This window comes from Ochotona curzoniae, unplaced genomic scaffold (genome assembly GCF_017591425.1).
Source record: "Ochotona curzoniae isolate NIBS_2020 unplaced genomic scaffold, NIBS_Ocur_1.0 scaffold_3890, whole genome shotgun sequence".
In the NCBI taxonomy this organism is placed as follows: Eukaryota; Metazoa; Chordata; class Mammalia; order Lagomorpha; family Ochotonidae; genus Ochotona; species Ochotona curzoniae.
Window position 1 is genome coordinate 26,080,975 of NW_024467115.1, and position 15,735 is coordinate 26,096,709.

General features: G+C 40.0%; 1 protein-coding gene across 1 annotated transcript in view; it reads left to right on the plus strand.

Annotated features, from left to right (window-relative positions):
* The window catches only part of ADGB (androglobin), a 177,325-nt gene that overhangs the window by 82,432 nt on the left and 79,158 nt on the right, over positions 1-15,735 (plus strand). Inside the window, exons 12-13 of the mRNA XM_040965667.1 lie at positions 4,456-4,630; positions 7,068-7,158. Of these exons, the coding sequence (XP_040821601.1) occupies positions 4,456-4,630; positions 7,068-7,158 (266 nt within the window). The remainder of the gene's footprint in view (positions 1-4,455; positions 4,631-7,067; positions 7,159-15,735) is intronic.

Genomic DNA, 15,735 nt, shown 5'->3' on the forward strand with positions numbered 1-15,735 from the left:
TGATCAAGCTGGTTGAGACCAGACCTGGCCATCCCATGCCTGACTTGTGTTTAGCCTGTTGTCGTTGTAGCATACCTGTAAGTATACTTATACATGTGAATATATAAACAGGTATGATACACACGTAATAGTTTTTAAAGAAAATGGCAACATCCAAAGGGTTAGCCCCTTCACAAAGCACAATTCTCTCAGAATAATAGAATAAAAATGCTAAAAAATAAAAACTCTCACCACTTAGATCACTAGAGTACACCCACCTTGCTTTGTGGAGGTGCAAAGCCTCATGTCTCAGAAATATTCAAACACATTGTAAAACTGCAAATTCTACACACACTACATAAGCACTCCATAAAAAAAAGAATGCAAAGTAGTTCACGTGAACTTTTAGTGGTACTACTGAGAGATTAAGAATTTAAAACAAATGTAAGGGGCCCAGCACAGCTGCTCCAATTTCCATCCAGCTCCTTGCTCGTGGGCTGGGAAAACAGTCGAAGACAGGCTAAAGCCTTGGGACCTGCACCTGCATGGGAGACTCGGATGAAACTCCTGGCTCCTGGCTTCGGGTCAGCTCCGTTCCAGCCATGACAGATGCTTGGGGAATGCAGCAGTGGATGCAGGATCTTTGTCTCTGTGTCTCCCTCTTTCTGTAGGTCTACCTTTCCAACCAAAAAATAAATAAATAAAAATTTTAAAACATTTAATTATGAATTCAAAAAGAAAAAAAAAATATGTCTTTCAGTCTGCAATTGGAAGTTCACATTTGCTTGTTTGCCAGTTCAATAGATGCTTCCTAAATATAGGCTAAATGCTAAACAGCATGCTGATAACTGAGGAAACAATGACAAATGTGATTGGCAAGTTTTCTCTCAACAAATAATGAGAAGAGCAGGCAACAATAGCACAATTAGACTATTATTATGACAAGAAGGCATACAAGGTGTCTGCCACATTGTATTGCTGTAAGTAATACAAGTACTTACTGTTGGCTGGAAGAATGAGCGCAGGGACATAGAAATTAATGTGAAAAACTGAAGTAGGAACATACAAAAGCACGTCATCTTTTCTGAGTACCTGGGCAAGTCTTCCCAAAGGAACAGCTATTAAAGCAGAGGACTTAAGAAGTTCTACAAGAAGAAAAAGTGTGATCAAAGCATAGGGACTCTTCCATTGAAATGTCTGGAAGTAAGCAAGATCCCATTGGCTTCAGTAACATACCAGGGATGGAACAGATTGTGAGGGAAGAGACTTAAAGGCTGCTGGAGGTGTGGGTGAGAAGCAAGACAATACCGTTCTAAGTTCCCCTGTGAATTAACATGCATCAGGCTGCCCTAAAATTCCGGAGTTAGCTCCAGTTAGGACAGTAATAAAGGGAACGCCAAGGTTGTAATTAGCCCAATGAAGTGTCATGATCTCTCTGTTTTGCTGACTGATTTTTCTAGATTAGCTCTCTATGAGAGTCATCTAGCTACCCTCCTAGCTGTCAGAATATAATATAGTATTTTGACAAAAAGTCTCTAGGAAACAAGTTTTTTTTTCCCCCTAGAGAAATTTTGTTCAGTAGAGTACATTGTTAAACATGATAGCTCCAGAGACAACGGGGTCAACAAGTAGAATGTATCCAATAGTTTAAAGTTATTTAAAGAAATAGTAAAAATGCAACTGAAGCAAGTGCAAAGCTCAGAAAGTAGTATGAACAACCCTACATCATCCATTATCACTTCTTGGGAATTCTAATGGCGCTTTTAGCTAGATGGATGATCTGGGAGTTTGAGAGAGAAGACTCCGTCCTGGAAAAACCTCCACCTCTGTTTCTTATGAATGAGTCTTAGGAAACTCCTAATTTATGTTGCACTCAGGAATTATTCAGCAAACATAAATTGAGTGCCTATTCCACAGCTCAGGTACTAATCTAAATCACCTCCCCCACTGCTTCTAATAGCAACCCAAAGAAGTTTGAGTTCTATAAGCAAAGTTTCTTAACATGAAACCATAACTACTATTACTAGCATTACTTGACATAAATCAAAAGTGTAGTGTAGTATATTCAAATGAATGAAGTGGCAATGATCATGTGATGCAACTTGCATCTCCTGTTGAAATGCTCGTTCTTGACCTAAGGACACTGTCTCTGATCCAGCTGCCCACTAGAGCACCGTGGGAGGCAGTAAGTGAAGTCTCAAGTGCTTGAGCCCATGACACCTCATGGGAGACTCGAAGGAGTTTCTGGGTCCTGGCTTCCACCTGCCTCAGGCCTAGTTGGAGTGCTCACTTGAGGAATGACACAGCAAATACAGACTGATGTTTCTCTCTCTCTTTCTCATCCCGCCCCTTCATTCTCTTTGTCTCTCTCTCCCATACCCTCAAGTAGATGAAAATAAATGAATAAGTTTGCATTTAGGCAGATTCTTCAAGGTACCAGCAGTCGTAGTACCACCCTTTGCATTTTAGACCGACACTTCACGGTTTCATAATGATTTACATAGTTTATTTTCTAACACACTGCAGGTCAACAACTAAAATCATTTTAACCTAAAACATTGGATACAATCACAAAGACAAATTAATACATGAAGGCCAAGAATTATGACTAGGAAATTGTCTATAATTTATTCTTACAACTATAATTACACCTTTAGATATGACTTCGACTTTCGATATTGTTTTACTTGAGTTTTGATTTCTATTTTGTCTGTCTGTTCTGCATATTTTATTGTTTGTTTGCCCTCGCTAATGCGGGGTTTGCGTTGTTCTTGTTTTCTAGGACATTGACACGCTGTTACATCATTCACCTGCTATCTTTCCAATATTGTTGATGCAGGCACTTACCAGTTTTGAACTGTCTTCCTAACACTGCTTCTGCTATAAGTTTTTATATGTTATGGTGCAATTTTAATTCCTGTCAAGGAAGTCTTTATGTCCCCTTTGATTCTTTGCATGACGAAGGGCATGTTATTCACTCCCATGGGGTCGGGGGAGCGATGAGGATGAGAGTAATCTTGGTTCCAATCTATTGAAGAACATTTCCATTGGAAAAGTTATCAGATAAAACATTTCCAATTCAGACAGGGACACTGAGCAAAGCAGGATTTATTGAAAGCAAGAAACCTTCTACCACAGTAGTCAGGAAGGTGGCTCCGTGGAAGGAGTTTTCAAGGAAGTTTGCTGGTGCTTGTCCTTTACAACCCAAAAATGACTCTCTTTCATTGGCCCCTTTCTGAGAATCAAACCTAGATTTTAGTGGAGCAGATTAACAGTCAATCAAAAGTCAGGGATTACATTCCTATCTAGCAAAACTAAGTGTAGTTAACTAACCTAACTGCCTTCTAACCGACCTAACTGCCTGTTAGCCCTAGTCACTTCTCACATGTGTTCCCTCAAAAGAACAGACTCTAGCCACTGTTAGGGCCTTGGGGCAGCACTCACTCCAGGAGTTTCATGATGAAGGGAGTATTACTGGGGAATGGCAGCAGATGGAAAATCTATCTCTCCTTTTTTCTGAACATTTGCCTTTTGGATAAAAATAAGTGAATCTTTTTTAAAAAGAAAAACAAGGAAAGTTCTGATACAATAGTTGAGGAATAGGCTGATAGGTAGGTAGAATTTAGTCCTAATTAAAATGCCTTAGACATTTACAGTGTCAATTGTTGATATTATAGAGAGATCAAAGAGTTATTGGCAAAATGGAGCTTAATATAGTTAATATTTCATGTAACTTTACCTATAATGTTAAACTTGGCTGAAAATGTTAGGATTTGTCTGTAATGCTTATTGCATTAACAAGTATTTTTATGAAGTAATTCAGCCCAGATTCAGCAGCAAAAATTCAGTTTCAATGTCATTCTGATTAGTATGAGAAACAGTGTTTTCATTGCAATATTTAAGTGTGGGAGACGTGACTTTCCAGGACAAAATTCAGCCTTCTATGCCTAACCTAGCTATGAATACCTCCATTGTCATGAGTAATCATGGGAATTTCCTATGAAGAAATCCCCGTAGCAAAGTGAGGGCATGAACTGCAGATTAGGTAATCACGTAGCAGCTCACTGACTTACACACATGTGACACAGTGTATATGTTTTTAACACTGCAGAGCAATTTCTACAGATTAAAAAATCTTTATATGTTAACAACTGGTGGCCAAGCTTTCATTTATAATTAATGATTAATTTTGTACAAAAACACAAAGACTGAGATTCTGATATCATAAAACTGAATCTTTTAAAACTGATAAGTAACTCTTAATGTCTTATTTTGTAAATGAGGAAACAACGCTGAGGAATTAAAAGGAGGAAAGAAAAACAAACGGTAACAGTGCTTAAGCTAAGGAACTTGCACATACGGGTGGCCATTCTTATCATTACCACGATATCACTACAAAGCAGTGTCTTTAGAAAAAAAAAATACATTCTAAAGGCAGAAGAAACATCTTTGAATCTACTTTCTGATTTTTTTTAGGCAGAGTCTGCTGAGAAACTTAGAGAATATGGACTGTCCCACGTCTATAGCCATCCTGTGTTGGTAACAAGAAGTAGGTCTTGTCCTCTTATACCACCACCAAAACCACCTCCCATACCGCCCTGGAAACTCATCCGTCAAAAAAAGGAAACCATCATAACAGACGAAGCGCAAGGTGTGTATTAGAATATCTTAACAATCATTCTAACTAGCACTCTTTGGATGGATGGCTAGCAATTGTGTGATGAACAATATGTATCAAAATAAGCCATCCAGCGTTGCTTACGTTGAATTTTATGTCCGAATGTTAGGTCTTTAGAGGTTTATTTCTACATTTCAAAAATCAAGAACTTCAGTTCATCTCTAAAGTGATCAGAAAGACCAGGGTCAGTCTTGGAACAATGAACAGTAATTTCTAAAAAAATACTATAGAAATTTAAGTCAGGTAGACTAAGACACTGAAGCAAATTCCTAATGTCAAAATTACAGTAGATTATCTTGTAGAACATAACCATTGAACTATAGATTTACATTCAGAACTTTCTAGGAATTGAACTGCTCTGTACTAGAATTAGGGGCTGCTATCAGGACTGTTACAGAAATTAAAATATAAAGCCACAATGAACATATTTAGTAGCATTTACCGAAGAGATCACTGCTAAGCTTACATGTATATTTCTGAAATGGCTGGTCCAATGAAACCTAGACCAAAGCCTGCCTGCATTCCTTATGGTGGTGGGGTTTCCTTGAATTGCTATAGCTCCGCTTAATACTTCAAATGTCACCAATTCTTCATTGCAAATGACAAGGAGAACCCGGTTCCAGAAACAGCACAAAACACAAATCTCAGTGGTATTTAGGATCCTAAAACTGGAATAGACACACAGATTAGAGTATTTACCTATGTCTTGCCTCCTACTTCCTACAATAATTTGCACATCTTGGAAATATGAATAACAACTCTTAACCATATAATTTTCTTTATATTTGCTTTCTGCCTACATTAACACAGTCAGTACAGATTATGGCAAAGATTTCTTTAGCACGCCATACATTATTCCTCTCGAGAAAAGAAAAATGTTAAAGAAATGTCAAATTTGGATGGAGAAGAGAAATGATCAATTCATTTATCCAAGCCTAACTCTCCTTTCCTACTTAATTATTTTGGTCATCCTGTGCATTCCTTAAGTTCCCGCAGAAGGCTTTCAATCCAGCAAAGTAAACCTGTGGCCTGGGGATGCAAGAACTTCCCAGTCTGTCTCCTTCTTTACTCCATCCCTCATTTCTTTATTACTTTACTTTCCCTGCTCATCTTTCTCACCATTCCTTTTCTTTATGACCTTTTCTGAACCAAACAGAAACACTTGAATCCCATCAGTATTTACCTTGATGCGATGTTTCTTTTAAATTCATGAAACCATTTAATACAGCTGTTCCTCTGGGACACTGAGGCACAGCTAAGTGAAAGGAACAGTATTGATCAAAATCTTTTCATTTATCTGTTTATTGTGTGCCATTCTCTATAAGTAATTTTGTGAAGTGGCAATGAAAATCTCAGTTGGAAGGATCCCACCATTACTGACAGGATCCCTCCTAAAGTTTCATGCCAGTGAAGAGTATCTGGCCATTAGGATTTCAGTTGGGATGCTGACATCCTAAATCCGGATCTCCAGCATTAGACCCAGATTGTTGCTGATACGCACTTGTGTCCCTCCGTTCCATGAAGGAAACTTGTATTACATTCCTGGCTCCTAGTTTTAGCTCAAATCAACCCCAGCTGTTCTGGGCATTTGGAGAGTGAGCCAGTGAATGGAAGACCTTTCTCTCTTTTTCTTTTTCTCAAATAAAGTGAAAATAAATAAAGGCCCATCCAAAAAATCTGTGCTTTTTTACACATGATTTTGCAAAGTAAAAATCAGTACAAAAAAAAATTGGAAGAAAGATTATTTGAGAGGTGATTTAGGACGAGCAGAAACAATGCATGTGTGCTCTGTCATAGACTCACATTTTTCCTGTAATAATCACCTTTATTGTTTAATTTTCTTTTCCATCATGACAGTGGATACATTGGGTCCATTTTCAATTGAGAATTTATTTCTCTGATCCACTTTAGACTCCACAAATGCTTCCTTCACCTTCTTTCTCTTCCATTCATGACCTTCACTTTCTTATGTTTTCCACTCTTCCACCACTGTCTTTGTAGGTTAATTCACATTTCCTCTTCATGGCTTATACATCTTTGTTGTGAAGGTTAACCAGGGGGATATATTGTTTAGTAAAAGGCTTCCAAGGAGTATATTTCTGTGCTTGAAACAGTAACAGATGACACCTAGCATGTAAGCCTTTGCTGGCTTTCTCCCTGAAGAATTAATTGCTTCAGGTTGAAGTCTGGAAAGCAGCTCAGGAATAGACCACAAAAGTTGAAGAATAGCACATTGCAGATACCCTATCAATAAAAACCTTATTTGTCTTTGCACATTCGCTTTAGATTTACTGAAACATCCTTGGTGAGTAGTCTAATCATTGCTTCACTAAATGTTAAATTGTGCATGAAATTCTGAAACACTTTTTTTTTTAGACATACATCACGGTTCCCACCTGTTACTTTTCAGAAATAGTAATAAAGAAACCTGACCAGTTCCTTGAGATTTCCAGTCCATTTTTGAATTACAGAATGACTCCATTTACCATTCCAACTGAAACGTAAGTATATGGGGAAATAGGGAAAACTCTCCACCACGGACCCTGTTTCGAGGTTCTGCTGTCAGCTGGGCTCTTTGGGAGGCATCACATCCTGGAGCAAACATTGCTCCTGAGTGTTCTTCCACCATAGAGGAGGTGCTGACAGTCCTGCAATCTAGATTAAAATCACAGCTGATGTCTCCTGGCTCTTGGGCACTGCTGGAACATGAGCAGGAGAAAGGTTGAGCAGATAGCAGTGTGGCCACAGTATGAGATCACAGGAGGAAAGAGAGGGGGCACTCATGAGCCCTGGCTGTGAAGGTTACAGCAAAAACTATAGCAGGGAAGCCCAAGACAAACGCTCACTGGAGGGAATGGTACAGGTTATGCAAATGGAAAGCCAGATGCTGAAACAGATAAGCTGACCTGAAGACCTTTGGATGACACAGCTTAAAAACTGGTTCCAATAGCTGCTCCCACCGGAGAGTGTGAGCTGGGATGGGGACAGACCAGAATAGGCAGGGCTGCAGCATCTGTGCGCCTCATGTGGACTGGGTCAGGAAAGAGCCAGGATGGGCAGACTATTCCTACTGGTGCAAACAAAATTAGAATGGGTGAGAGATGTTGGGGCTTACCTGTAGCAGAAGCAGGCACTAGGGGCTAATACTGTCAAGTCTAACCACAGAGCCACCGGGAGAGTGCATAATCTGGGAGTGAGAGAGACCTGGGAGGAAAATAGTGGGCTCCTCCTTCTTGGGTTCCATGGGATAGCACAAAACAACTAGGACAGGGGCTGGGGTGGCTAGACAAAGAGACACTCAACAACATCCGTGAGGCCTGGATAGCTGAGCTGGTTAGATGGAACCAAGCCCTTTGACAATTATGAGAGCCAGATGGGATATGGGGCAGACCGAAATAGTCTGCTACACATACTGACAAACCAGGGTGGGATGGGCCTGGTGGGAGTTATTGTGGGTCGTTCTGACTGGGCTGCAGCTCCCACTGGTTTATGTGAGAGCCAAGTATGTGATACGCAGAGCCAAGATGGACTGCAACACTCATTGGTTCCGGTGGAGGTCGAGGCTGAGAATAGAACCAACCCAGCAGTTGCAACCACCAGCTGATTGGGGTGATGGACTGTGGTGGGCCCTGTACTTGCTAGTACATATAGGAATCTGGTCTGGGAACACCTCAAAGTTTCTTTGGGGATCCCCTCAATCGAAATGGTAGACTCAGAACATTAACCAAGAAAAGATGGAAGATGGAGCAGGTCAATCAACCACCTCAGCTATATGTTGGCAGCAAAATACTGGACAAGGGTAGACTATGATAGACTATGTCAATCAGTAGATTCTTCAACAGCCTCATCGTACCTGGAGTGGCGAGATTGGCAGTAATTTATGATTGGTGAACTATCGGAACCACTTGAGCAAGGAACATGCCCCACATCTGGGACCTGGGGTGGGTGGGAGACTGGGTGGGGCTTCTCCTTCAATATTCCCTTTGCGTTGGACATATGAAGGAAACAGTAGGGAAATGGTGGTCTTACCCACTTTTCCATAGCTCTTGTACCTTTTTACCCTAATTAACAATGTAAACTGGTTCCAAGAACTCCCCTGCTAGCCCAGAGTTTCCGCTTGTAAGTGTGAGAGCTGTGGCTGAGAGCAGGCTAGAACAGGCTGGGCTGTAGCACCCACTGTGATAGATGTGAGCCAGGTCTGGGGATGTGCCAGACAAGACCAGTCCACAGCACACTCTGGCACCAGTGAATGCCAGGATAGGGTGAAGGCTAGCCAGATTGAACAGCAACACACACCAGTTCACTTGAAAGCTGGGAGTGGGCCAGGCTAGGCTGAACTTCTGCACTTGCCAGCAAGAGCCAAAACTAGGGTCAGGCCAAGCTAAGCCAGGCAGTAGCCCCTGCTGGCAAATGCTGCAACTGGGGGTAGATCATCTCAGACTAGGCTATAGGGAAATCCAAATAAAAACCACATCTAGGTTCTGTGTAATTTCAGTGAGATTTGCATGCATTCAGAAATCTGGTAATGCCTGCTGGCATGCATGTGGGGGAAAAGGTATCCTACTCTACTGCTGGTGGCTGTATACTAGTGCAACCACTATGAAATCCAATATGGAGAATGCAAAGGCAACTGAAAATTGATCTTCCATATGACTCAGCTATTCTACTCCTGGGAATATATCTAAATGAAATGAAATATGTATATGAGAAATTGACTTGAAACCCTATATTTATAACAGCACAATCCACAATCCACATGGAACTAAACAGATACTTATAGAAAGAGAAGTGGATAAAGGAACTGGTACATCTGCTCCATGAAATACTATTCAGCCTTTAAAAATGATGGAATTTTACCCTTTCCAATAAAATAGTCCCTACTGGAGACCATTGTACTCAGTAAAGCATGCTAATCTCAAAAAGACAAACATCGTATGTTCTCTCTGATACAAGGCAACATTCATGTTAGATACAAGACCAATACATATGTAGGTAAACACGGTTTACATGTATACTCATAGATGAACTACATAATGGAGCCTAGCATACTGAGAAGTAAAGAAACATTTCAGGGCCTGACACAATGATCTAGCAGCTAAATCCTCACCTTGTATCTCTCAAGATCCCACATGGGTGCACTGGTTCATATTCCAGGTGCTCCACTTGACATCCAGCTCCCTGCCTGTGGCCTGGGAAAACAGTAGAAAATGGCCCAAAGTCTTGAGGCCCTGCCTCTGCATGGAGGACTAGAAAGAAGCTCCTGACTCCTGGTTTAGATTGGCTCTGCTCTTGGCTGTAGAGGCCACCTGGGGAGTCAACGAGCAGATGGAAGATCTTTGTCTCTGTATCTCCTTCTCTCTTAATATTTGTATTCCACATAAAAAGTAAAATAAATCTTTTTTGGTATTTTGTCTATTATGGCAGACTGAGAAGTGGGGTCCTACCATAGCAACTATCTAAAATGTAGAAATGACTTTGGAACTGAGTATTACGGAGTGGATGGGATAATTACAAAGTATAATGCAAGCAATGTCCTCCATTGTTATTGATAGGTGATTCCAATGATGGTTCTGAAAAAGAAAAGAGGGAAGCTGGAAAGGAAGGCTTCATAAAATTTAAAATATCACTGAGCAATGACATTAGGTATTTAGCTCAAGAGATTTGCAAAGATATTGAGGATATAGCCTGAGACCTCCCGACTACTTGCAGTAAAAATAATGAGAAAGGAACCAGAAAAGATATGGAAACATTTCTTTTGACTCATTGCAAATCATGAGAAAACATGTTCCAGAAAGAAACACAGATCAGGGTTCTGTGGGGTTCTCTTGGAAGAAAGAAAATGAAAATGAGAAATAGTGGAGAAGGGATGTGGGAAGGACTCAACAGGACAGTAACGGAGAGTATTAAGTTGCAAACATTATGCAAGAAAAGTGGACAAAAAGTACCCAAAGTATTCATGTGTTATTTGCCACTGTCTGTCCCACCACAGCTTCAGCAGCTGATTCTGTTTTGTTCTTAGCTTTATCAGTTCAGATGGCCATCCAAAGAGCAGAAAGTCCAGAAACTTTTCTGGAGCAGGAGGGAGACATTACCGCTTAGAGGGAGAAGAATTAAACAAAAAGATTTACTCGCCAACCTTTAAGATTTCGTGGAATTTGCTTTGCTACGTTTACTACTTACTAGTTGTTCATCACCCTTGTCTTCATTCCCTTATTTTCCTTTTGGAATGGGATTGTTACCCTTGACACACAAACTATATTTTTAAAATGTTTAAAATGTCTATCTTCATAGATTCTTAGTGGGAAAAGAATTTTGTTTAAGAAGAATCCGACTTCACGGCTTGCCTATATCTGATGTAGATGATGCTTAAGTTCAATTGGAACTTGAGACTTCAGAGATGAGATTCGATTGAGTTAATAATTGTGAGAGTTTTTATAATGGACTGAATGAGCATGAATTTGATAGACACAAGGTTATAATAATATTGGCTGAATATTTTTTTGCTCCTACATTTCTTTCCCCAAATTCATAGGCTGTACTCGGAGATGGGACCTCTGAGGAACTGCTATGGCATAAAGGTTTCCTCCAAAGTCCATGTGTTGGAAGTCTACAGTATTCAAAAATGTGTCCTACTTAAAGATGATTAGTTGAAGGGGATTTTACTCTTAACTGGATTATGTCATTATTGGTTGTCTGTTAGTTATTGTGAGAAAATAAAGGGGATTTTCTGTAAAAGTGAGTTCATCCTCTTGTTCACTTGTACTCACCCTTTCTATCTCTCCATTTTTCACCACTGGCTGATGTAATAATAAGGCCCCTGCCAGGCTCTTAAACCCTTCAGTCTCCAAACTAGGAGAGAAATAAATCTCTTCTCTTTTAAAATTATTGTCCATCTTTTATCCAAACAGGAAATTGACTAAGACAGGAAGAGAGTAAGGTTAAGTGAAACCGTCAGAGTGGGGACCTGAAACAATTGGGTTAATGTGCTTATAAGATGAGATAGTCAATGTCTCTTTCTCCAAATGTTCACACTAAGGAAGAATAATGTTAGCACATGTCTGCAGTCTTTTTTTTTCATAATGTCTGAAATAAACTGAATCCAAAGCACTATGTTACACTTGTAGATATAACAACTTGGTCCTCACAGATATCCACTTCTGAAATAAATAGTGACAATGAAATATGATAATTGTCACTACAAATGCAGTCTAAATTTCTATAGCTGTACATCCCAGCACCAACTCTGCAGAAAAAAATAGAACCCTGGAGAGGAATCCTGGCTTCAATAGCTGCCCAGTAGATGGAAGGATTCAGCTCTCATCCTGGGATGCCAGTCCTCCCATCCCCCTTCCTCCTGGTTATCAGGTGCATAGAGTGTTTGAGGATCTTCCCTTCTTCCAGTTCTTTATCACTGTACACAATTGTTCAGATACATTTTTTTTTAATTTGTTCATTTTTATTGCAAAGTCAGATGCACGGAGAGGAGGAGAGACAGGAAGATCTTCAGTCCATTGACTCACATCCCAATTGACCACAACAGTCATGCTGTGCCAAAATCAGAGTCAGGAGCCAAGAACTTCCACCAGGCCTCCCATGCAGATGCAGGGACTCAAGGCTTTGGGCCATCCTTGATTGCTTTCCCAGGCTACAAGCAGGTAGCTGGATGGAAGCGGGGTCTGCCTGGATTAGAACTGGTGCCCATATGGTATCTTGGTGGGTTCAAGGCGAGGACTGTAGCCACTAAGCTATCACGCCAAGCCCCAGATACATTTTTTTAATTATTTATTTTTCTTGGGAAGCCGGATGTACAAAGAGGAGAGACAGAGAGGAAGACATTCAGTCAGGTGGTTTACTACCCAAGCGGCCACAACGGCTGGACCTGAGCCAATCCGAAGCCAGGAGCCAGGAACTTCCTCCAGGTCTCCCAAGTGGGTGCAGGGTCCCAAGGTTTTGGGCTGTCCTCAACTGCTTTCCCAGGCCATATGTAGGGAGCTGGATGTGCAGCAGGGCTGCCAGGATTAGAACCGCCACTGATATGGGATCCCGGAGCATTCAAGGCAAGGACCTCAACCACTACACTACTGCTCCGGGCCCCCCAGATACATATTTATACTTTGGAAACACACAGAAGGCTATATATATTCAGAATCAGAGGACAAACACTGGAATAAGGTGCTAAAGGGGAGGCTGGATAGTTAGGGGCATCTACAAACATTTCTTGCTACACAGTCTTCAGTTCATGGCTCTCCCTAGCTTTTGCTGTATTCAATTTGGAAGTGATGGAAAAAGATGAGCAGTATTGATTTTAGATGTCCTCTTTGCTGTCCTAAAGGGAGTATCAGTTTGTTGGCTTTGTTTCGTTGCCATCACTCTGTTCTTGTCTCTCTGAGGAATATTTTACATCTCACATGGTGGCAATTCTGTTTTTCAAGTTACGCATGATTTTACTTTTATTTTAAATTTCTCCTTTCCTTTTGTTTTCAGTTCCCATTGGAATTGTAAGAGGGCACATAAGACACATTTGTGTTCGGTCTGTTATGTGGAGCTGACTAGCCTGTCTCTTGTGGTTTTTTTTCCTGCCTTGACTGTTTTCTCATTTGCATTTTACCCTGCATGGATGTTGTGCTCTCTCTAGTGCAAAGGTAGTTAGATGCACAAGTTAAGTTACCTTGAATTTTATCTGTTCATTTTCCATGCCATAAAACCAATCAAGGAAATGAAGTCAAATAAAGGAAAATACTCTCCCAAGTTATTTTCATAAGTAAGATTCTTCTGCACGTTTGATGGAAAATACTGACAGATTGAAGGAGGTATTATACTTTGCTCATACCTGAGCAACCCAAATGATTAAAATAGAATATCAAAGTGTCTTGCGCTCACGTCATTCTGTCACCACTCTTGGGGATTATCACTGTCTATCATCATATGCGGTTCCCCAAACTTCGCACAGTCTCCTACACAGTCTCTTCTGCCGTTTACCCGCTATACTCTCATGCTTCATTCTTGTTCAGGGACCAGGCTAACTTGCCATGTTTGTTTTGCTTTGCCTTCTTATAGATTTCGCACTCAAAAACTCTTCCCTCTTAATTTACTTCTGTCTTAGATGAGGATTTGCCAGCAGCACACCGTAAATTCAGGAGGTTGAGCCCACAATGTGAAGCAGCATGGGAGTGTGGAGCCCTCCTTTCTCAAATACTCTGCTTGCATTTCCCTTGTCTTCACAGGAGGGTTTGTGATGGAATAAGCAGGCAAGACTTGATGAGCTCTCAAATGCCTTCATGGTCATTCCTGCATTGTGTTGAGCAACGGCTAATAGAGTAAAGGGATGACCAGCTCAAAACTGTCTGGATGAATAACGTCTAGCTTCTTTTGAGTGGAGATGACTGATCTCTTCTGTTTCTCTTATCAAATTAAGCCACATTTTTAATATCTTTCCGACATTTTCCATTATAGATAATTCTGAGATTTTTCTGAGCCTTTGAGTTGTGCTCCCCTTTAATGGAGAGCTTTGTCTTTTAAATCATTTTTCTCCAATTTGTTGATATATATATATATATATATATATGTGATCGTTCCTAATGATTTTTTTTTGTTGTTTTTTTATGATATCAATCGTAGTAACTCCTTTTTATCTCTTTTTTTATTGATTTGGATCTTTTTTATTTTAATTACTTGGGCTAATAGTTTCATTGTTTAATTTTCATTTATTTCCTCTCCAATTTTTATTATGATTTTTCTTTAAGAATTTGAAATTTGCTTTATTTTTGTAAATCATTTTTTAAGATTCATTTTTGTCATTGGAAAGTCATATATACAGAGGGGAGGAGAGACAGAAAAATCTTCCATGCAGTAATTCACTCCTCAAGCGACTGCAATGGCCAGAGCTGAGCTGATCCGAAGCCAAGAAGCAGGAGCTTCTGCTGGGTCTCCCATGGAAGCACAGGGTCCCAAGGCTTTGGATCATCCTTGATTGCTTTCTCGGGCCTCAAGCAGTGATCTGGAAGGGAAGCAGAGCCACAGGGACAAAAACTGATGCTTATGTGGGATCCCAACTAGTGTAAGGCAAGGACTTTAGTCACTAGGCTGCTACTGTGCCAGACCCAGTTTGTTTATTTTTTTCCGGGTTCTTTAAATGCATTGTTCGACCATTTATTTGATATCATTCCAATCTTTTTATAAATAGGTATCTACTGCTATAAACTTCCCTCTTAATATTGCTTTAGTTGTATCTACACATTTTCATTTTCATTCACTTAAGCTGTTTTTACATGCTCATGTTTTCTTGTACAACCTACTGTTCATTCAAAAGCGTATTTGTTGTTCAGTTTCCATATTATTCTATATTTTCTAGAATTGTGTATGTTGCTAATTTCCAGCTTTAATTCATTACGGTTAGAAACATGATAACAAAATTTAAAAATTTCTTGAGATTGTTTCGTGGTCTTGTATATATATAATCTATACGGGAGAATGTTAAATTCAATGAATGAATATATTTTTTAGCTGTATGTTGGAATGTTCTGTAGCTATCCATTTGCTCTATATTGCAGATTAACTTTGTTTCTTTATGGATTTTCAGTGTGGTTGCTCTGTTCAATGGTGAAAGCAGGGTGTTGAAGTCCCCCATTGTCGTTGTATTGCAGCCTATATCTGCTGTGGGCTCTATTAACACTCTTTTTACAAAACTGGATTCCCCACCGTTGGCTCCATGCACATCTCCTGTGCTCACATCTGGTTGAACTGAACTTTTAGGAATCACATAGTGGCCATCTTCATCTACTTTGGGAGGCTTTGTGTTGAAGTCTCCAACTTTTTTCTGGCAGGAACAGAGCTACCCCTGTTCACTTTGACTTTCGTTTTACATGAAATATATGTGAATGTCATTTCAGCCTATACATTTATTGGTGAAGTGTGTTCTTTGTAGGAAACATTTAAATGGGTCTTTTTTGGTCACTGAATTAATCTTTCTTTTTTGACTGGAGCATTTAAATCAGTTATATTTAGGGTTATCGTTCACATATAGCGAATTAGTCATTGATATTTTATCATACATATTCATACTGTTTATTTTGAATCTC